This window comes from Pseudorasbora parva, chromosome 23 (assembly GCF_024679245.1).
Source record: "Pseudorasbora parva isolate DD20220531a chromosome 23, ASM2467924v1, whole genome shotgun sequence".
In the NCBI taxonomy this organism is placed as follows: Eukaryota; Metazoa; Chordata; class Actinopteri; order Cypriniformes; family Gobionidae; genus Pseudorasbora; species Pseudorasbora parva.
Window position 1 is genome coordinate 11,524,709 of NC_090194.1, and position 24,476 is coordinate 11,549,184.

At 36.7% G+C, this 24,476-nt stretch overlaps 1 protein-coding gene across 1 annotated transcript; it reads left to right on the forward strand.

The window, feature by feature from the left end:
• The first annotated feature begins 1,002 nt into the window (after positions 1-1,002).
• On the forward strand, positions 1,003-15,813 carry LOC137062200 (5-hydroxytryptamine receptor 7). Its single transcript, XM_067433042.1, has 2 exons — positions 1,003-1,766; positions 12,053-15,813. The coding sequence occupies exons 1-2, from the start codon at positions 1,303-1,305 to the stop codon at positions 12,801-12,803; spliced, it is 1,215 nt and encodes a 404-aa protein (XP_067289143.1). The 5' UTR covers positions 1,003-1,302; the 3' UTR covers positions 12,804-15,813.
• The last annotated feature ends 8,663 nt before the right edge of the window (positions 15,814-24,476 follow it).

Genomic DNA, 24,476 nt, shown 5'->3' on the forward strand with positions numbered 1-24,476 from the left:
TAGAAATTATAGCGAAACAATGAGGAGGAGGTTATGAATGGGAGATAATTCATAAACAGTAATACACTATTGTCACCCAGTGGTCAAATAGAGAAAAGTCTGATTGTTTCATTGTTCAATGGTTTATAAACCTGACTTGAACAATAGCCTATCCTATGTGGGCATGTAGCCTGATTTTCACCAGCTGTTCTCAGTGATGGGCTACAGGCATACCACAGCAAATAGGGTTCACTTTTTAAAATGTATTTATTCGTTTTCATACATTTTACCATAGCCAATGATAACATGAATATTTTTTTTCTCATAAGACTTGTAGGTTTAGGCAATAGCTAATTTAATGTAGGAGGCCTATTCTATAGAAAGTTTTTGAAGCTATCCCCAGAGGGCGACCTTCTACTACACATGGAGCTATGATGTTATGCATTAACGTTAAAAAGTGAGCAAGTCGACGAGTGTTTGCTTTAATACAAAATATCTAGCTGAATAATATGTTTAAGGTGTGATTATGCTGGAACATATGGTGACTACACATTTTTTAAATAGGTAGGCTACACACCACGCTGCAGATCAGAAAGTTATGAGAGTGTTTTGGAATTTGATCAATTATAGCTGTTGAAAGAATTAGCTAAAACTGACCGAACTGCTCCTGCATTAGGCTATATTATTTTTTTTAGTTATCTTAGGCTATTATTATAGTAGCTAGCATTGGTAATAGGCCTATAGCTTATATAATAGGCCTAGTAGATGTAGAAAACATCCTTGACGTTGCTACGCAACACAAATAATCCATATCTAGCTAAGCATTTATATCGAAGGCGAAGCTGTTACTATTGTGGAATAAACCAGGACTGGAACGCTGTATTGACCAATCAGAAGCCAGAACCGGAAATGTTATAACGACGTAGCCCATTTTAATTAAACATAAAGTTATTCAATATCAATATTCTTAACAACGTTTTGTTTAAGTGGCGTTGGTTAAAACGAAATCATTTTAATTTCAAAACTAAAAAATGTTTATATTGGAAGGAATGTTATGCACTAGCTTCTGTCAGGGTTCACTGACAGGTTCACTATTCTTCACAGAGCGGCTCTAAAACGACTTATAGTCCGTGTTCTGTTTCTCCCCCTCAGCGGAACGAGACTGAGAGAGTTATCTGTGTGTTTCTCTTCACTCTCCTCGGGTTATACATTTGTTTGGACCACTGAAGCCGGACTCGGAAAGGTCGTAGGCACCACCATGACGTTCACTATCCACTTCAAGCGCGCGGAAGGTTTATTCGCTGTCAAAATATCGATACAGTGATGTTCACGACACATGGGGCTGAACTGGTTTTGGGTTCCAGAGAGACCGAAATCTCCTTTCTCAATGGGACAACTGAGTTTCCCCCCACTGTAATAACCACAGCGGAGCCCAAAAGTAATGAGTCGTGTGGGGAGCAGCAGACTCTGGACTTGGACTTGACTAAGACAGTGATCATTGGGGTGATGCTGAGCACTATCACCGCGGTCACTGTGATGGGCAACACTCTGGTTGTGATAGCGGTGTGCGTCGTGAAGAAACTCAGACAACCGTCAAACTATCTGCTAGTATCTCTGGCTATAGCTGATCTGTCTGTGGCAGTAGCCGTGATGCCCTTTGTCATAGTGACTGACCTGACAGGGGGCGTCTGGCTGTTTGGGGAGGTTTTCTGCAATATCTTTATTGGGATGGACGTCATGTGCTGTACAGCTTCAATAATGACATTGTGTGTGATCAGTGTGGACAGGTAAGTTCTCACAAAGAGTTCAATCAAGAATCTTTAAAGGGTTAAAAAAAAAAAAAAAAAACGAAAAATAGACTTGGTGACACATGGTGTCTTGGTGACTTCGAGAAATATTATTAACATTAATTAATATATTTTAAAACGCTTAACAGATCATTAATGTGCATTTAAATATGGTTGTATTATGTAGCTATATGCTTGGCTTTCAAATAATAATTAAAATAATTTCTATATCAAATCTATGTGGCTATTAGATACAATCTATATATTCAGTAAATTATTATTCAGCTACAGCCAAAGATGTTATGGTTTTCAAATAATATATAACAACAAATATATATATATATATATATATATATATATATATATATATATATATATATATATATATATATATATATATATATATAGAAAGAGAGAGAGAGAGAGAGAGAGAGAGAGAGAGAGAGAGAGAGAGAGAGAGAGAGATTGTTCATTATTTTTTTTGGGGGCTTTATCCAAGAACTATTGACTATTGAGAAATAAGATAATTATGGAATTTTATTTGGAGGATTATTCACAATGCCCTAATTTTTGATTTTTTTTTTAAAAGTTCCAGGTATCAACTCACAGATCATGGAAGTATTTATGTAATTGTATTTTTGACTCTAAACCTTATCCCTAGTCTCCTTTACAATTGAAAGTGCATGAGCTTGATGTATAACAATGTTTGTTAACGATTTTTTTAATGAAAAGTGAACAACATGGGGTATCCATTTATTAATTACATTTCATAATAATAATAATAATAATAATAATAATAATAATAATAATAATAATAATAAATCCTTAAACACAAGAGTAACCCTAAATAAATAAACAGCATTAAAAAATGCTCCCATGTCATTTGAGGCTGAATGAACTAGACTTTGAAGCTGCGTCCTGGTGTGTATGCAATTTTGATGGTGCTCTTTGATAAAGTTCTGAGCTGGAACCCCAGGAGGTGAGTACTGCATGCTGGAACACCCTGCTTGGCCATGGTAATTCAATTAAATAGTTAGGTCCTTTCACGAGTCTCAGTGACAAGCGTTGGCCTAACGCGAATCTGCTGCCTTGAACCTGAATGTTTATGGCATTCATGGGACAGTACAATGTATACAGCAAGGAAGAAGAATAACTTTGGTGTCTGTCATATGTGCTTGTAGTTCACACACACACACACACACACACACACACACACACACACACACACACACACACACACACACACACACACACACACACACGCACACGCACACACTTCATTCTACATAATTTGGTGCATTGGTGCTGTCCTACAACCAACACATTTAAAAATCATTTAAGTATTAAAATCTTAGATATTTACTAAGATCTTATCATCTATTGAAAACCACAATAATATTTAAAATATCAATGTATTGGGTACTTTCAAATGGGAGGCTGTCCCAAACCCTAACCCCTATATTTCAACTTGTGAAAGTGATATTGAATAATTGTTGCATTTTCTCATCATTGGTAAAACATGCTATATTAGGTTTAGTCTTCTAAATCGTGAAACTTTATGTAAAAACAAAATAATTTGTTTTTACATAAAACATAAACTTTTATAGCAGATAGTCCCATCATTTTGAGGTAAAAGTTTTAAAAAGTCTAAAAATCTGTGTGTAACTTTAGGGGAAATCACTGCCAAACACCTTTTTTTCTGGAATTAAGCAAAATATTTTGGGTGTTATTCCAAAAAAATGTATGGAAATTTTTGTGTGTACAACTGTTCTAGGTAACCATGTGCTGTTAAGCATCTTTGAGCTTGGATCAGAAGTACCTAAAACCAAATGTTTTAGTAGTGACAAATTGGAACACATAATCCTTTATTATCCCTTAATAATAAAAAATTCTGTACAGTTAAGCAAATCATTACTATGTTTTAGTATGCAAGTCAAAATTCTGTGATGTGGTCACTACCAAAACATACTGTCACTACTGAAAATGAGCAGTCACGGCCGAAATATGAGATGTTTTATCAAAAATGAAGTTTTTTATCATAAATGATGTTATGATTTAAGTTATTGTATTCAAACTAGTGAATCCTTAAGTTTGAAATCAGTATGATTAACTTTGTGCCTTTTACAAAGAAATAAATTACACTAGCAATTGGGTTGTTTTAATCCCACGGTTGGGTTAAATATTTGCTTAAAACAACCCAATCGCTGGATTCATAATTCATTTTTTTAAATTTCCGATCTTTTTTATAATTTCATTTAACACTTTGCAGCTGATTATTTTGCATTTTTATTTTTATTTGTTTTATGATTTTCTAGTGGGCTGAGAATGCTGCCTATTTATAGAACAATCCTTTCTTACACTTTGTTTCATGAGTGACTAAGATTGTAAGGCAAAGCAAGTTTAGATTTTGACACACATGCAGCCCTAAGGATGAGATTGCTTCACTAACCTTTAAAATGATATCGTAATAAGTAAATTTAGCAAGTGCTGAAGATAAATAATTCAATGACTATATGGCTGTAGAAATATTCTCTTTTTAAGAGATTTGCAGCTTGCAGAAGTTTTCTCTACAGCTTCATCTTATTATAATTTAAGGCTTCATTTGGAAGACGAATGATACAATTTCAAAATACCAGCCAACCAAGGTCGCCATGCATGGAGATGTTTCAGATTTTACAAGACTTTTCTTTTTAATACAATGTTGCCCAGCAATCTTCAATATGGACTGAGTACATTAGATAGAGGCCTGGTTTCATACAGGTCTCAGATTAAGTGAGGATTAGGCCTTAGTTCAATTAGGACATTTAAGTTGGGTTTATAAACATGCCTAGGAAAAAATACTGGTGTACATCTTGGGAGAAAACAATGGCACTGACATATTTTAAGCAGTGCAAGTTGCTTTCAGCTCAAACATGCATTTAAGTCTGGAACTATCTTAAACCTTGTCTGTGAAACCGTGGGAATATGGCATATATTCTTCAAAATGCCTGAATATGAAATCAGTTATACTTTGTACTTTATACAATTCGCAAATGCACATACAAGTGAAAATACAAAAGACGTGAAACATCCAGTTAAGGTCAGTTAGTGTAATTTATCATTTTGAACAGATCCTCTTAATAAAACTATTCAGAAAAGGGGTTTGAAGCTCAGATGATACTAAAAGCACAGTTCTCTAATTATGTCCCCTCAGAATATTTGTTTCTTTGTTTTCGACTACTGCTGTTCTCTCAAAATTAATTATCTCTGATACATTTGACAGTCCAGGAGCACATAACTGAACGCTGAGGTGCAAATTCAGTTGTATTGATGTAATATAAACATAGCAGTCCTGTCATATTAAGACCTTCAATTTGTTTTTGATCTGTTTTTTTGCTTTCATCTGCCCATCATACCACTACCACACACAGCACAGAAACTCTTGGTTTGTGCTATAGAATCAGACAATCAGCTGCTACAACATAATAACTGGGTTCCAGAACCTACTGAGCTGCTTTGTTGCATATAGGCAGCAGCCTTCTGAGTGAACATCCTAATTGCAATGCAGTCTTGTTTGGAATGCTGCAAATGGCATGCAAATGGTGCTCTACTCAGAAGATTTGCATTTGGTTTCAATAGAATTGCAAATAGCTTATGATTGCAATTTAGATTGCGATTTATAATTGATGTTAGCATGTTGCTAGACTAACAGCGCAATACTCAATTAAGCATAAAAACAGTAATGCTAATGTAAACTACTGTAAAACTAAACTACTAAAGAGATCCTATAATGCCCCTTTTTACGAGATGTAAAATAAGGCTCAGATGTCCCCAGAGTGTGTGTGACGTTTTAGCTCAAAATACGCCACAGATATCATTTTTATAATTGTCCCTTTACATGTAAATGAGCTGCTGCTCCCGCCCCCCTTTCAGTTAGAAGGCGGAACTTCAAGAGCTTGCATTAGCAGCTCTGATTACCTCACGCAGACACAGTGAAACAATATGAAATGGTTCAGCCTTTTATGTTCAAACCAGAGTCAGACAATGCTGGAGAGACTGAAGAAATGACAACATGTACAATGCAACGGGACCTTTCTGAATGGTTAGTTGATGAGTTTATGTAGCTGATGTGGAGTAAGCTATCTTCAAGTCGTCGATTAGCATGTTATAACTGTTGTAAGATGCCTTCTGTTAAATATTTTGTTCAGTTGAGTACTTGCAATATCCCAAATGTTTACAATTTGTAAATTGTGAGAAAATTGCCATTTTAACCAGTGAACCGGGATATCTGAGGGAGTTGCCTGTCAATTGCATCATATCTGCGTTACCCTCGGTTTCCAGTTTTATTCTGCAGAAACGCTTTACTCTTAGCAGTGTGCAACAAGTGTCACAGCAGCCACTGAGCGAAGGCACAGAGTAACGTCATAACATCATTTTAAACACACTTAAATGTATCTAATATGATAAACAGAGCTGCGTTACCTCATACTCATGACCGGAAAAGTGGAAATTCGTCCCGTCATAATAAAAGTCCCGCTGCTCACGAGCCGTGCGTTTGCATAACAATTGCTCCAGCGGCCTTGCTCAGCTCCTTCAACACTCTGTCCTGCTCTGCTGCACACTAAAGTATCGTTAATAACATTCATGAACATGATTTCTGCCATAGGATTTGAGTCCTTTCCCGATTCTTTTTCACCGGCTGTGAGATGAAAACCACCCGTCCTGAGAATCTGAGCTCAAACTTGGCATCATCAAGCTACGACTTTGTTTTGAATAGGCGCCCTCTAGCGGATGGAAAATTTACATAGTGTAGCTTTAATTATTGTTAGTACTTCTGTTATCTTGCTTTTATGACAGGGTATTGCATTTGTTACGTACTGTATTGCTATAAATGTGAAAATACGGATGCGACAGCTTGAGCAGACTCCTAAATGTGCTCTACTACAACAACTCTTCCTCTTCTCTAAAGCAGCCCAATATGGCATCACCCCATTTGTTGCGTGTTCCCAGGGGTAGGGTTTATTTAGGGTTAGTGATGTCAATAACCCATGAAGAAGCTTGTTGTAGTCCCTATTAGCCGTTTGTTGTAGTCCTTTCTTAGTGATTTCTTTTCAAAGACAATATCTCCCTTTGCTCTGAACGTCCTAACTTTGCAAATGTCTGTTATGTTCAAACAGCAACATTACACACTAACTAAAGTTAAAAAAGTCAACCACCCATTTAAAATAGTTTAGTTTTAGTTAAAACACTGAAAATGCCTTTTCTGTTACAGACACATTGGGGGGGGGGGGGGGGGGGGGGGGGTCAAGGGACCAGGTCAGACTTCAGAGGTAGTGTGAACACTCAAATCTAGCCCAGATCTGATTTTTTCAAATCAGTGGTCCTTAATCAGACCCAGATTTTTTTTCAATGCGACCGCAGTGTGAACAAGCAAAGCGGATTTGATGCGACTTTTACGTAAATCAATGTCGACATTTGTCACAATTATGCACTGGCGAGATAGCCCTATAGACACAACAGACACAGACGGTAACATTAAAAACTTGACTAGATATGGAGAACAGCGATGGAGCGAGTCATTGGAGGGAGATTGAGGTGTTAGACCTAATTAGTACATGGGAAGATACTTTAATTCAAGCTAAACTAGAAGGATCATACCGTAATCGCTCTGTTTCTGAAAAAATAGCACAAGAAATGGAAGAACGGGGACACAGAAAACGTGGCTTCAGTGTCAAAGGAAGGTGACAAAGGGCCAAAATAACCAATTTTGCTCTCTTTCTTTTCATTCTTCTCCCTTTCAGCACCTGCTCATTAATGTTATGGCTTCCATTACACAAACATTTTTAAATAAAAGCGAAAATGCTTACTTCCTCTATAACCTCCTGAACTTTAGTGCAACAGCGTGCTGCGAATTATGTCATTGATATTGTTCTTTTGCACATGCGGGTTAGTTTGAAACCTCAAACAGTTCACACTGGAATCAGATATAAGTCCACATTTTAAAAGGTAATGTGAACAGCCAAACAAAAAATCAGATCTGAGCAAAAAATCAAAATTGAGCATTAAGACTTGCGGTGTGAACTTTGGGGTGGAGTACAAGATGCCTTAAAATACTACCTACGTGGGTATCTCAGTGGGTTTTGCAACAGCAAATGTTATCTTCAAAATCAATTACAGCAGCTGATATGCTATGATTACATCATGCCCATGATTGAAGCACTCAGACACTAACTTGAGTGCTTGCCGATGATGCTCAGAATGAAACGCATTCATCTGTTTGAATGAAAGCTTCTTAATCTTCCATTTAGCATTAGCTGTTTTTGTCTGGTGTACTGTCTCTAAAGACCAAATAATGGTATACAAAACCTGCTTTGGGTTCAAACATTTTGTAAATGTCCTTTCAGTCCCTTGTAATCCTTCTGCTGGTTCTCAAATCATCTCTGACTCATTAAGAGTCACAGTAACTTCCGCTCATTTGTTTGACCTGCCACTGTCAGCATCAGCCGCCTTAGAAGTGCCTCAGACTACAATGTTCACCCCCCATCCCACTTAGGAAACAAGTACTGTTTTTAATCCAGTTATTATTTGCTGTTTTCTGAGAGGCTTCTGCAAGAGTGGTGTATTTCATTCAACATGACAGGAAGTACAAAGAGCAAACTGGAGTGTAGACAATACTCAACATCAAAAGATGCCTACCCTGCTGATTTAGCCTATTTGATAGCTCAGTGTATGATGACATGAAGAGGCTTTCAAACATCTGCATATCAAGAGTGGTGCTGGCTAATATAAACATCACGAAAGACCCAGATATACTCACGACAAAGTTCTTTTTCGTTCGTAGCTTAGGGGTAGAAAGAAGTTGGAAAATACATGACCAGTGCGAATGCGATATACTGCAGCGAACATCTGACGCCACCCACATTGCTGAAAGCAAAGTTTAGATGAATATGTAAATACATGAAGAGCACTTTCCTCTAAATTACAAAATAAACACAACAAAATTGAGAAAAAAGGAAGCATTTTAATGAAGCATATGATCAATGTTAGCACTTTATACAATAGATTGCAGAGCCTTTGTGCACACACGCACCTATTATGTTATCACCACGGACAAATGGTACTACCAAGTCGTTTACCAGCCATTTCCGGAAAGGTTCACTTTGGCAAATTGTTTTGAACTCCAAACAAACTTCATTTCAGCCTGATGTTCATTCTTCGGTTTCGCTTGAAGGCCTTAAAGGGGTCATGAACTGCATTGCTTTATTGTTTCCTGTAGCACACTTATAATGTTAATATGATTTGTACATACATTTTTTTTCATAATTTAGAAAAAGAAGGCATTTTCCTAACCATGTGATTATTAGCTCTCGGATTTAATCACTCAGTTTTCTGGGGCGTGTATGCTGTGAGACTTCAGTGTAAATACCCGCTGCTGTGATTGGTTAACATCTTTGCATATGACATAGCTAAGTATTACATGTTTATCTCTCTTGAAAACTTTTAGCACTTTTAACAATTACAGCTCTCAAGCTCTTAAAGGAGTACTTCAGCGCTGGGAAGATGAATCTGTATTTAAACTGGGTCATTAATGTAATAGAAATGTAACATTGTTTTTTAATTTGGTGCTTTCTAGACTGAGAAAAGACAGAAAATGTATTTGTCTCATGGGGATGAAAGACAACAATTTCCAGAATGCTTCGCTGCCCTACGAGGCCACTCCCAAAGCCACCGCTACTAGATTACTGGATCCCTTTCACTTTCCCACCGTGACCGCGGTCATTTTCATAAAATCAGTTAATTTAGAAAACAGACATTACAATTAAAAACTGAACGTGTCTGTTATATGTGATTTAGCCGCTGAGGAAGTGTTAGCACAAACGCAGCAGGAGTCAAATTACATACATTCGTGATGAGCTGAATGAGCTCTCGTGATGAGAGCTGAGGTAAACGCGTCCATACTCGCGGCATAGATCCACTGTGTGTGTGCAGTCTGGCACATTTTCAGTTCATGCCTTTGGAAGCTTACCTTTCATAGGAATTAATTTGAGAAGTTGAAACACTTACTTTGCTCCACCGGCCGCACCGTTTACATGAACATCTGCAGCTGCGAGCTGAGCTGTGAGTGAGATACCATATCCCCATGTGCGAGTTGAAAACCCTCCCCTAGCTGTAGTCTTTAGCCTCTGGCCAAAAATTCCTCCGATGATGCAAATTGATGATATTTGCGTAATCAGAGGATGTTAAGCGTATGAGTGCAGCGATCACATCAGTGCAACTCATTTTGCATTCACGAGTGCTTTCATCATATCTAACAGTGCAAACACAATGTAAATAAGATATATTTTTAATCTTCATGGGAGTTTTGGTGAGAGTCACTGATAAACTTGTGGAGTGTTCTTTGATCAATTTCATTATATAATTTAATTACAGTTTAAATAACACATCCTACTAAGTTGAATTTGGATTTACTAAAACATAGACAAATAATACATATCAGAAATCCGGCATCAGAATTAACACAGTTATTTACATGTTGTCGCATTACTGTTAAGTTCATAAGGTAAATGTCACCTCAGCCGAAATTGCGACTGATTTACCAAAGAATCCACAGTGAAATGTTCTGAATACAAATAAATAATGCTCGACTGAGACACCCAAATAGTTGTAAATAACCACATTCCTAGCATATAGGATCCTTTGAAAGGTAGTTATTTGTAGTCCATCATGTATTGCTCTTCTCTCCTCGTAATCTCACTAACACGCCAGTGGGCGGGGCCAAAGTTGCAATGGGCGAAGCAGGTGTTGATTTTCTTCTGCAGAGGAGATCTTTCACCTTCATAGATAGGCACATTCCACAGTGAGTCGTTATCTGGGATTGGTAAAAAAAAAAAAAAACAGTTTTTGGACTAAAAAGTCAAAAACTCAAACTTTTATAGTATGAATTCTTATATGTCAAAAGCTCTTAAATAATCTTTTTACCTTTAATGTCCAAATTAAATAGTCAATATATTTAACTCAATATGTTTTAATTGTCCCCATAAAAAATGTGTTAAAGAGATCACTTTAGGAACTAATATAAAATGGTTTCATAGTTCAGCAATTCATATGGAGTTTCTGTGTAGGTGTATGAAAGGTTTTAAATACCTCAGGTCTCTAAGCCCTTCCTTGATCAGAGGGTTTCTCATGCATGAAATGAAAACTTTTATTTTTAGAGGTGGGCAGGGGTATATAGAGACGTTCTGCTTTAGGCAAAGAGAAGCCAATGTACCGTATCTTATTGAAAATTTAGATCCATACAACCTTTAGTTACGCTAAGTCCTTTGAAATGCTCACTGCAGTTAAACAGATTTTGATGAACGAAAGCAGTGATTTGTAAGAAATCTCTAGAGAATGTGATTTTTTTAATTTCATGGATTCAAACTCAAACCAAACCATTCAAACCAAAAGTCACCAAAGCTCAACATGTTAGATCACAATAACCCCCAAGCCACAGCTCCAAATGTAAACTTTAGAGGTGTGTTTCAGTTTTGACTATATTGATGTGGACAGCGAGATCAGTTAGAACATCTGTAACAAAGGCTATATTCCTTCTGTCATGTCCAACGGTACCTATAAGCACTATTACTTGGGGATTTAACAGGACAGAGAAGAGAGAGATGCAGCAAGAACTACTGCTAATGCAAACATTACATATTTATAATTATGGGAGTTCTTTTTGAAAGCTTTTGAAGCCATCTAGAGTGAATACGCTAATGCTGTCTGAAACTTTTTGACAAAGCCATCACGTTGAACATCTTAATGCAAGTTTAAAACACAGAGAAATGGAGCGTTTTCCCCTGACACTAATGCAGAGTTCACACTGCACGATTTTAGGCCTGATTTTCACTCGCCGACAGGACAAACGCCCGAAATCATAGGCAAGTTGGTGTTTGTTTACGCGAGTGACAGTCACGCAGTGTGAATTATCTGAGAAAAGCTCAACATTTCTCCTTTTTGAAATATATTTAGGGTGAAAAAACATATTTTTTGGTGAATTGCTTGGTTAGTTGGATAGTCTGACCATTGTCAGTCTAGCCAGAGATTTAGCTAGAACATGTCTTTTCCACTCAGTTTGTTGGCAAAATTCAGGTCAGTTGGAATTTCTTGGGTCTGGTGCTTTTAAGGTATTTTGAGCCATATCTGGCATTTTACAGGGTAGGTGCAAGATCTTTGGGTTCAGTCGTTTTGAGGAATTCAGTTGTCTGCTAAAACGTCAAACATGTCATATGACGTTTCCGCATTAAGCTTGTTATGCTTTGTTTCCGCAGATACCTCGGAATCACTCGCCCTTTGACCTACCCAGCAAGACAGAATGGACAGCTGATGGCCAAGATGATAGTCAGCGTCTGGTTGGTGTCGGCATCCATCACACTGCCACCATTCTGCGGTTGGGCTCAGAACGTCAACACTGTTGGAGTGTGTCTGATCAGCCAGGATGTGGGCTACACCCTCTACTCCACTGCTGTGGCCTTCTACATCCCAATGGTGGTCATGCTTTTTATGTATTACAAGATTTTTAAAGCTGCCCGCAAAAGTGGGGCCAAACACCACTTCACCGCACTTCCCCCTATTCAGATGGCCTGTCCCGAACCAGCATTGGCCACCGTAGAGGGGCTCTGCATGCAAGGGATGAAGAACCCTGTGGCTACCGAGGAGTTTTCCACCCTCTCCTGCCTGTTAAACCGCGAACGCCGGAGCGCCTCGATTTTCAGGCGTGAGCAGAAGGCAGCCACCACTCTTGGGGTGATCATGGGAGTTTTTTCGTTCTGCTGGTTGCCGTTTTTCCTCTTCACCACAGCGCGGCCGTTCATCTGTGGGCTGCTCTGCAATTGCGCCCCCGTCTGGCTAGAGAGGGTACTGCTGTGGTTGGGGTACACCAACTCGCTCATGAACCCTTTCATCTATGCCTTCTTCAACCGAGACCTGCGTTCAACTTATAAAGACCTGTTACGCTGCCGTTATCGAAACATCAACCGGCGACTCTCAGCGATGGGAGTGCACGAGGCTCTAAAACTCTAAATTGGCAAATGCTTAAGAGTCAATGACTGGATCATAATTGCAATGATTTTTATGTTTCTAGCATGTTATATGTTTGGCAACAGGTCTTCTAACACTAACTGAAGAATCATTTTCACACATGAATTGGCATCTCTGAGTCAAGACCTGAAATTCTTTGAAAGTCTTTTAAGATGTGTTGGAGGAGACTTGACAGAGTGCTTTACTCTTGCATTGTCAATACATGATCTTGACCAAAAATGTATGCACTTGACGAAAATAAATGATGTAATGTTATTTCCACCAAGATGTGCATACATTTTTGGTCCAGACCTTGTATTGACAATGCAAGAGTCCAGCACTCTTTAAAGTCTCCTCCAGCACAATGATTCTTCATGCTGTCTCCCAGCCATTCTTTCACAGTTTGCCTAATGATTTTTGATATTCATCCTGGACTATGGGCATAATGTGTCTTCCTATATGGTTGTAATTAGAGTTGGAAGAACTGTTGCCAAACACAACATGCTAGAAACATAAAAATCACTGCAATAACTATCCAAGTATTGACTCTAAAGCATTAACTAATTTAAATCCAAGCAGCGACTATTTTGGCCGGGCAGTGTATAATAAGATGGTGCAAAATATATCCTCTTGACTCTTCTAAAAGTCAAGAAACAGTTTGGGTGGAATTCACAAGAAGTCAGATTCATCAAAATATCCAAACACAGAAAAGTTTCCAACATAGCACCTTGAAAAACATACATCTACAAAAATGTTTTTTTAAACTCCAAAACATACCAATACATCTCACTGCAGTTTCCAGTTGAAATGAACGTTAGTAGCCTGGAGGCTCACCTGGTACATCATTACACTTGCGATGTGAACTGCTTGGGTATGAGTCCCATGAAAGACGGGTTACACCAAAATAGCTCAAAGACTTGTAGAAGCAAGCTAAAATAGCATGGTTGCGTCAGCAAATGTGTTTTTGGTAACAGTTTAGAATACTGTTCCTTCATTAATGAATAACACAGGAATAAATGAGTAATGCAAAATAAGAGTAATGCATAATGTATAATTAATTCTAAAGTAATGATCATGATAACCAACTAATTAGACATAATCAAGCATTACCGAAACCTTCAGATCTAAATCTTTCAGAAAGAATTACTAATTATTTGGAAAAGTATTCTAAAGTGAAAAGCTCTGATGAAGCGTTTGATGTTTTTGTAAGGTTTTGACTCAAGTGTTACTACATCCTTCTAAAGGAAGTGCAGGCTATTTGGAACAGTATTATAAAGTAAACATTATGGTACCCATTAGTAATGACTCAAGTGTTACTGCATCCTTCTTTCATGAATAGCTAATAGTGAACTATACCTCATTCAGTGTGCTATTACTTACACAAAAGTTTCTTCATATGACTTACTAGAATGTTACTATTGCATCATTTGTTCCTGCGTAGGTATTCATTAATGACTGAACGGTATTTTAAAGTCACTTTTGTGCTTTTCTTAGCACTATCAGATGTGTTTAGGATAATAATAAAGAGCACCAGATGAGGCAGATATTTACCCACAATCCATTTTGGGAAACAAAACTGGGAAACGGTTTTGTTTTTCAGTTTGTGAACCACTCTACATGAGGAAAAGATCATTTCCATCCATAACAGTTTCAAAAGAAGAGCATAAAAATGTTTGGGAAAATGTTTTGATAGGGGGCCGTTGTCCTAGTAATGATGATGGGCTAAAAACAAGCCTAGGTTTAGGATAGGGTTTAGGCCCAATCGTACGTTTTGTTTTCGTACCAAAAGAAAGAGCTCCTGTTGCATTCACGCCATACTAACTGTAATTCACCTACTTGTTTCTCAGAAAACCAATGCTACAATTTTACTCTGAAATGTGTGTTCCGTGTTAAAATATATGTTTTTGTTTTGGTCGGTGCGATACCGCACGCCATTAGTTGACCAAATATTATTTTGAAACCACAGGTTGCCAGTTGGCGGAAAACACAGTGGATTGTAGTCATGGAAGCCAGCAAACTTGGTCAGAGATCGCAGATTCTACTTGACCTAAAAAGCTTCGGAATCAGCATCCATCTAAAAATCTTTATGAACGAGAGCCAATTAAGACGCGGATAAATCAACTTAAGTCTCTCCGGCTTTCATTGTCAATTGTGTTCGCTCCTGTTGCGTGTCCTCAAGCTGGCAAGCGTTGAGTCTGTGGAGGAGGGAGTGGGGGAAACAACGATCTCCAACATTTTGAATTTGGACTGCAGTAACTATTTTGACCACTAGCTGTCTATTCTACATACTGCACCTTTAAGTTGTTTATGTTCATTATTATTGTAATATTATGTGATTTGAGACATGAGGTATAGCTTAACATCGCCTCTCATGGCGCTTTTGTTTGTTTCCTGCTGTACGCGTTTATGTGGTTTGAAGAAGGCGTGGCTTTGGAGAGCGCTCTGAAGGAAAACTGCCTACCCTACCTTTAATGCTCAGCTAGATCCCTATCTGGTGTGCTCCTGTATAGCCTTGAATTTAACATGAGATAGCTTTATTTATATGAGTGACAAAATATGGTCTTAAAAAACAAATACAGATGAATTCATACACAACAAATAAATAGGTTGATGTGGGTACTAATTTGAGATATGCCACAAATGCATAGCTTCAGGTACTGTGTAAATCTGCATGGAAGTTTATTGCTTTATTAAGTGTTGTGACATTTTGTTATTTGAAAATTAAATGTGTAGGTATTAGGCCTGTAGCACATTACCTTATTGTTCTTAGATATACAAATGTGTTGTCCGATGTGTAATTTGAACGGCGAAAGACAAGTTTAAGAACTTTACATATAAAGACTGTATAATGTGACCAGATGTGCTAAATATTCAATTGATAATTTGAACTTCATGGTCAACCCCTCAGAGAGTTTCTATCAGTATTCTGCTTGTATGCTGTGCACTCAGTGTTTGTTTTGCAAGATGGTGTACAAACCTAGCTGTCTTAATACTCATGTTTTCTTAATAAATATTACCCTAATGAATATATTCGGCTGCACATGCATTTCATTAGCATACGCTAGAAGCCCAAGTGTCTTCTATGCTTGTTTACCATGTGTTAAAGGTCTTGCATATTAGCGCTAATGTGTTTACCTCAAGTCAGCATTTCAAATATGCCTAAAAATATGCCTAAAGGGGAAAATGGCAGAAATGCAAAATAAATATACTGACTAATAAATAGTTTTTGCACAGGCAAGCACCACTGAGCAACTACTTTGAAAACCACTGAAAACATCCTTGAAACCTCTAGTGTAAGGGATTTCAGTTAGTGACGCCTCTGATCTCACTGACGTTAACCTAGGAACTGCGGAGACGCCGGTTCGAGTCCTGCTCTGAGGCGGGCAAGTTTGACCAGAGGTGTCACATTTTACATTTAATAATTTAAGCAGACGCTTTTTTCCAAAAGTAGAGCAATAGAAGTAATCAAACCAACAAGGTGCAACAGCATGAAGAGCTGTAGCAAGTCTCATTAAGTCTAGCACATAGGTTTTTTGTTTTGTTTTTAGAAAAAAAAAAAAAATAGAATCGGTGAGTGCTATAGTCTTAATTGGTTAGGTGCTGCTGGAAAATATTAACAAACTATAACAAAAACTATTCTCGTGTCGCTTCATTAAATTATTGTATTGAGATGGGCTTTGTAACGACGTCTTTAGTGCCTTTATGGGTCTTGAGAGAGGAAATGACATTGGTGTCAACGGAGGCCTGTCTGAGCCATCAGATTTCAACAAAAATATCTTCATGTGTTCTGAAGATGAACGGAGGTCTTACGGGTGTCAAACAACATTAGGGTAAGTAATGAATGAGAAAATGTTCATTTTTGAGTGAACTAACATTAGCTAACTAATGCAAGTGGCAACGCACAACTAAACATTATCATTCACAATACTGTCCTCATGTGTGAAAATTCCGCATTCCTGAACATCACACTTTCTGCAACTTATTGTTTGGGCCAGTGATAAACTCTGCACGTCGTTTTAGAAAAACCGAAGAACTTTTTAAAAAAAAATTGTCCATGCAGGGCAACAAGATTTTCCAGGACATTTAAAATTTTGTCTAACCTTCCATGTGTTTTCAAGGACTGGAAAATTGTAGTAATATGGTCAGTGAAGTTTAACTGATCAATCCCAGATCCAAGGTTCCTGGCTGTCCTGGAAGCAGCTGATGGTTGATGAACCAAGCTGAATGGAGAAATTGTGATGAACTTCTGGGTTGGCAGACACCACTAGCAGTTCTGTCTCCTAGCAGCAAGGTTGAGTTGAAGGTGAGAGTTAGGGTGTACCGGCGATGATGGTGTAAAATCAAATGACGATGAAAAGGAATATACAGTTTAGGGTGTATAAATCATGGTTCCCAAGCAAAATGCAAAATAGAAACATGAAACAAGGAAAGCAATAAAGTCCAAAAAAAAACAAAAAAAAAAACATACATACATACATACATACATATATATATACTCACGTATGTATTCTGGCTATGCCTATATCCAGGCCTAAAAATACAGCCGGTACTGCCACAGACAAAACTTTTCAAAATGGCTTCCAGGAGCCCTTTTATAGAGTTAGGCCCCTCCCACTTAGAACATACTATGTGGTGGAATTCTAAAGCAAGACAAAACTGTACAAATACACATAACAAATGGTTACCACTTAGCAATTGGCAATTTAGCAGTGACACCCAATTTAAGTACAACTTTTTTTTATATGTATAAATTAGTTTGTCATATGGAAAATAAACATAATGTTTGTAAAAGAGTTTTGTGTGTATTCTTTGAATAGTAAATCATATAACAGCATTATTCATTGAGAAAAAACAACAAAAGAAAATTATATAACAAAACAATTAGAGGGACACAGGTGGCATATGACACCACATAAGCAGAAAAGTAACCATAGATCTAGCATAACTGATGTTCTTTTCCCGACATCTAGATTGTGTGTGGGTATATTGGTGTAAAGTTAAACTGTTCATGTGTGTCCATGCACTTCAGCAGTCCTCCAAAATAAAAGTAATAGGTCACAGCCTATTTGTGACAGTAATGGTCCTTCATCCAGCTGCAATGCGACCGGCAACCGTTAGATCATCTGCTTGAACTAGGGTTACTATCAAGACCCTAGCAACAAGACCACATAGAGCAAAATGCTAAAAATACTCAGGTGCAATTAATACACGTTTTGTGCATTACAGTAAAATGCATGCTTTACAGTAAAATAAATCCTTCTTTCCCTTGATGGTGAAAGTGAGTTTGCCTTTTTGATTGTTATTCCATGCATGCAACATTACAGCAATGACAAGAAATGTCTTTCTATTGATTTATCCTCAATTGAGCAACACTGGGAACAGTAAAGTTCAGTTTATGAAACAAATTACTCATATGAGCCGGTTACTTTCAGCAACTCAAACTATAGAGACTTATTCTGGAAAAAAATTACACAACTGCCTCACAAGACATAAAAAGATGATTAGATGATATTTCAAACTGTTTCAACACTCAGTGGGTCTAATTTGTAAAACGTGAGCAGAATAAATTTCTGTGTAAAACACAAAAGAAAGGCATGCTTATGAATATTAGTCACACAAATAATGAGCAAATAATTTTGTACATTCCAAATTAAATAATGAATCAAAACCATATAATGTGACAAGTGTAGCAAGAGGCCAGAAACAAATGACTCTTATGAGCATTTATTTTTAATCAATCAATTACATTTAAAGTGACCAAATTAGCAAGATCCATTCTAGAAAAAAAAATGTCAATTAGCCTACGATCTGGTTCAATTTACTGAATAAAAATTGTTCGACTTTTTGTAATTCATTTTTTCAAGTCGATTGCAATGCCAACTCAGTGACTCGACTTGACGCAACTCAGTGAATTCTCTTTTTTTTCTCGATTCCTCAAGATCAATAAATTTGAAACTGTAGAATTTACACTTTATTTTATATGAAAGCAAAATGGAGATTATAATAGAAATGTGCCCAAATAACTCCTTCCAGAATCGAATGAAAGGGAGTCTTCAAACTAAAGTAAAGAGCTAAAGTAAAGTTGAACATACTAGATAAACACTAACAAGTGAAGAAACAGCAGCCACACAGGCACTGAAGAACCACATGCAACTACACCATGAGTGGAGGTGTGATAAAGCTGCAAGATCCATCACTTAGCACTAAGGATATAGTACAAGTCTGCTGCTCAGAATCATCACATCACTTTTTTGAGTGCTGCTCAAAGCCTTCTGCACACACTTTCACCCGTGTACTGAAATTAAAGTTCTGAATTAGATCTGCTCACTTGAGGGTTAGCCATCTGCCCTGGTTTCACCATCCCACAACATTGCTCCATTGAAGTGACAGCTTCTGACATCTCCATTTCCCCTTCTGGGTGATAAAGACACACTGAACTTTGCTTAAAGCCAGCATGAAACGGATTTTGATGTAGATATATCCAATTGAAATGGCTTCTCAAACAAGAAAGAATGTAGGGCAGGGCTTGATTTTGTCCACTGGGGAATCATTTGACTATGGAAGCTTTTTTCTGTCACAGAATAAAAAATAAAAAAGGTAACTGTGACTTTTTCCCCCTTGCAGTTCTGACTTTTTATCTAAAAATTGCGTGATTTAAAGTCAGAATTGTGTGATATAAAGTCAGAATTGTGTGATATAAAGTCAGAATTGTATGATATAAAGTCAGAATTGTGTGATATAAAGTCAGAATTGTGTGATATAAAGTCAGAATTGTGAGATATAAAGTCAGAATTGTGTGATATAAAGTCAGAATTGTGAGATATAAAGACAGAATTGCGAGATATAAAGTCAGAATTGTGTGATATAAAGTCAGAATTGTGAGATATAAAGTCAGTATTGTGAGATATAAAGTCAGAATTGTGAGATATAAAGTCAGAATTGTGAGATATAAAGTCAGTATAGTGAGATATAAAGTCAGAATTGCGAGTTGTAAAGTCAGAATTGTGAGATATAAAGTCAGTATTGTGAGATATAAAGTCAGAATTGTGAGATATAAAGTCAGAATTGTGAGATATAAAGTCAGAATTGTGAGATATAAAGTCAGAATTGCGAGATATAAAGTCAGAATTGCGAGTTGTAAAGTCAGTATTGTGAGATATAAAGTCAGAATTGTGAGATATAAAGTCAGAATTGCGAGTTGTAAAGTCAGTATTGTGAGATATAAAGTCAGAATTGCGAGTTGTAAAGTCAGAATTGTGAGATATAAAGTCAGTATTGTGAGATATAAAGTCAGTATTGTGAGATATAAAGTCAGAATTGTGAGATATAAAGTCAGAATTGTGAGATATAAAGTCAGAATTGAGATATAAAGTCAGAATTGCGAGATATAAAGTCAGAATTGCGAGTTGTAAAGTCAGTATTGTGAGATATAAAGTCAGAATTGTGAGATATAAAGTCAGAATTGTGAGATATAAAGTCAGAATTGCGAGTTGTAAAGTCAGTATTGTGAGATTTAAAGTCAGTATTGCGAGATATAAAGTCAGAATTGCGAGATATAAAGTCAGAATTGCGAAATGTAAAGTCAGTATTGTGAGATATAAAGTCAGTATTGTGAGATATAAAGTCAGTATTGTGAGATATAAAGTCAGAATTGTGAGATATAAAGTCAGTATTGTGAGATATAAAGTCAGAATTGTGAGATATAAAGTCAGTATTGTGAGATATAAAGTCAGAATTGCGAGTTGTAAAGTCAGAATTGCGAGTTGTAAAGTCAGAATTGTGAGATATAAAGTCAGAATTGCGAGATATAAAGTCAGAATTGCGAGTTGTAAAGTCAGAATTGTGAGTTGTAAAGTCAGAATTGTGAGATATAAAGTCAGTATTGTGAGATATAAAGTCAGAATTGTGAGATAAAGTCAGAATTGTGAGATATAAAGTCAGAATTGTGAGATATAAAGTCAGAATTGTGAGATATAAAGTCAGAATTGCGAGATATAAAGTCAGAATTGTGAGATAAAGTCAGAATTGTGAGATATAAAGTCAGAATTGTGAGATATAAAGTCAGAATTGTGAGATATGAAGTCAGAATTGCGAGATATAAAGTCAGAATTGCGAGATGTAAAGTCAGAATTGCGAGTTGTAAAGTCAGAATTGTGAGTTGTAAAGTCAGAATTGTGAGATATAAAGTCAGTATTGTGAGATATAAAGTCAGAATTGTGAGATATAAAGTCAGAATTGTGAGATATAAAGTCAGAATTGTGAGATATAAAGTCAGAATTGCGAGATATAAAGTCAGAATTGCGAGTTGTAAAGTCAGTATTGTGAGATATAAAGTCAGAATTGTGAGATATAAAGTCAGAATTGCGAGTTGTAAAGTCAGTATTGTGAGATATAAAGTCAGAATTGCGAGTTGTAAAGTCAGAATTGTGAGATATAAAGTCAGTATTGTGAGATATAAAGTCAGTATTGTGAGATATAAAGTCAGAATTGTGAGATATAAAGTCAGAATTGTGAGATATAAAGTCAGAATTGTGAGATATAAAGTCAGAATTGCGAGATATAAAGTCAGAATTGCGAGTTGTAAAGTCAGTATTGTGAGATATAAAGTCAGAATTGTGAGATATAAAGTCAGAATTGCGAGTTGTAAAGTCAGTATTGTGAGATTTAAAGTCAGTATTGCGAGATATAAAGTCAGAATTGCGAGATATAAAGTCAGAATTGCGAGTTGTAAAGTCAGTATTGTGAGATATAAAGTCAGTATTGTGAGATATAAAGTCAGTATTGTGAGATATAAAGTCAGAATTGTGAGATATAAAGTCAGTATTGTGAGATATAAAGTCAGAATTGTGAGATATAAAGTCAGTATTGTGAGATATAAAGTCAGAATTGCGAGTTGTAAAGTCAGAATTGCGAGTTGTAAAGTCAGAATTGTGAGATATAAAGTCAGAATTGCGAGATATAAAGTCAGAATTGCGAGTTGTAAAGTCAGAATTGTGAGTTGTAAAGTCAGAATTGTGAGATATAAAGTCAGTATTGTGAGATATAAAGTCAGAATTGTGAGATAAAGTCAGAATTGTGAGATATAAAGTCAGAATTGAGATATAAAGTCAGAATTGCGAGATATAAAGTCAGAATTGTGAGATAAAGTCAGAATTGTGAGATATAAAGTCAGAATTGTGAGATATAAAGTCAGAATTGTGAGATATGAAGTCAGAATTGCGAGATATAAAGTCAGAATTGCGAGATATAAAGTCAGAATTGCGAGATGTAAAGTCAGAATTGCGAGATGTAAAGTCAGAATTGCGAGTTGTAAAGTCAGAATTGTGAGTTGTAAAGTCAGAATTGTGAGATATAAAGTCAGTATTGTGAGATATAAAGTCAGAATTGTGAGATATAAAGTCAGAATTGTGAGATATAAAGTCAGAATTGTGAGATATAAAGTCAGAATTGCGAGATATAAAGTCAGAATTGTGAGATATAAAGTCAGAATTGTGAGATATAAAGTCAGTATTGTGAGATAAAGTCAGAATTGTGAGATATAAAGTCAGAATTGTGAGATATAAAGTCAGAATTGTGAGATATAAAGTCAGAATTGTGAGATATAAAGTCAGAATTGCGAGATATAAAGTCAGAATTGCGAGATATAAAGTCAGAATTGCGAGTTGTAAAGTCAGAATTGCGAGTTGTAAAGTCAGAATTGTGAGATATAAAGTCAGTATTGTGAGATATAAAGTCAGAATTGTGAGATATAAAGTCAGAATTGTGAGATATAAAGTCAGAATTGCGAGATATAAAGTCAGAATTGCGAGATATAAAGTCAGAATTGTGAGATATAAAGTCAGAATTGTGAGATATAAAGTCAGTATTGTGAGATAAAGTCAGAATTGTGAGATATAAAGTCAGAATTGTGAGATATAAAGTCAGAATTGTGAGATATAAAGTCAGAATTGCGAGATATAAAGTCAGAATTGTGAGATATAAAGTCAGAATTGTAAGATATAAAGTCAGAATTGTGAGATATAAAGTCAGAATTGTAAGATATAAAGTCAGAATTGTGTCTTTATTTTTTGTGCACAAAAACATTCTCATTGCTTCATAAAATTAAGTTTGAACCACATGTAAGGAGTCACATGGATTATTTTAACAATGTTTAACTCCTTTCTGGGCCTTAGTCAATAAATTGCTGTCTATTGGCCAGAAAGCTCTCAGATTTCATCAAAAATGTCTTAATTTGTGTTCCAAAGATGAACGAAGGTCTTAGGCTTTCAGGTTTGGAACAAGATGAGGGGAGTAATTATATATAATTAATTAATAACAAAATGTAAATTTTTGGGGTGAACTAACCCTTTAACATAGTGGCTATGCAAGTCTATGCAACTAGACCCAGTCAAATTAACATTAGGCTAAGTGCATTTCATTAAAATTGGATCAAAGTGGACGGAGAGAAACATAAAAGTGGTTTAGTTTGAATGTATGCTGCTTTATGGGGGATTAGGCTTTAGCCTATTGCACTGATGTTCGTCTGGAACCATACACTACACACAGTTTCATGTCATTCATGTCTTAAAGCTTGTGATCATTAATCAGTTTACTGTGTATCGTGGGCCACATTACCTTTTCTTTAGATAAGCACAATGGAGCACCGAACATAAAACGGACGCCACTGAACCAGGCTGTCTCAGAACCGGGTATAGAGAGAGGTGCTGTATTTTTCAGTGCACTTGGCTTTCCTGCGGCTATCCTTTTGTCTTGATTTGAGTCATAGGTGGTCATGTGACCTGTCTCCAATCATTCTATTGTGGGAGTAAAACAGCCAGAAGCCCATTTAGACCTCCAGAAAGTGAAAGCTATGGCAGCTAAGTCTAATGACCTGATGGGCCACCTGAGGGTTTGCCGCTAATCACACAATGGAGATCTGCAGCAGCGCTCCTGCAAACCCATTTCAGCTCGACATTATGGACAGGCAGTTTGTTTTATGAGGTCAGGGTTGCCAACTCTCACGCATCTGGCGTGATACTCACGCTTTCAGGCTCTGTCTCACGCTCTCACTCCGCCCAACTCAATCTCACGCCAAATTGCCAAACCTGCTTTTGATATTAAACAAAGCTATAAGCTTTAATTTTTTTAAATGTGTTTTAATGAAATTCAAACAATAAATAGCGTTTTGGCGCTAATGTGGCATAATGTTAAAGCCAGAGGCGTTGAAAAGCGGAGTTGCATGCTCTCCTCTCCCCCTCTCCCTGCGGCGCGCGCTGGTCACGTGGCCCATGAGCGCTCAATACTTCTAGCGCTGTGCCAATGAATTTAAATGGCTTAAGCGGATACACAACAGTTTCACCATATAGATGTTTGCTGCAAGTTTTGGTAAACAGTACAGCATAGTGTTAGTGTTTATTGATTATTAAGTCAGCCATATTTACAGGATCGTTTTATTATGGAGAGTGATAGAGATTCAACATTGTTAACATTAATGTTATTCTTGTATTTAGCCCTCAGGTATTCCTTACTAATAGGTCACACTCATACTCATTAAATGATATTTATTGAATATTTTGAGGAGATCTTTTGGTACTAAATACTATTTGTGCAACAATTATTGTCAATAAATGACCACTTAAAATATTTTTCTTCTAATATTTGTATTTCTTCTCAAATTTATATTACAATTAGTGTAGT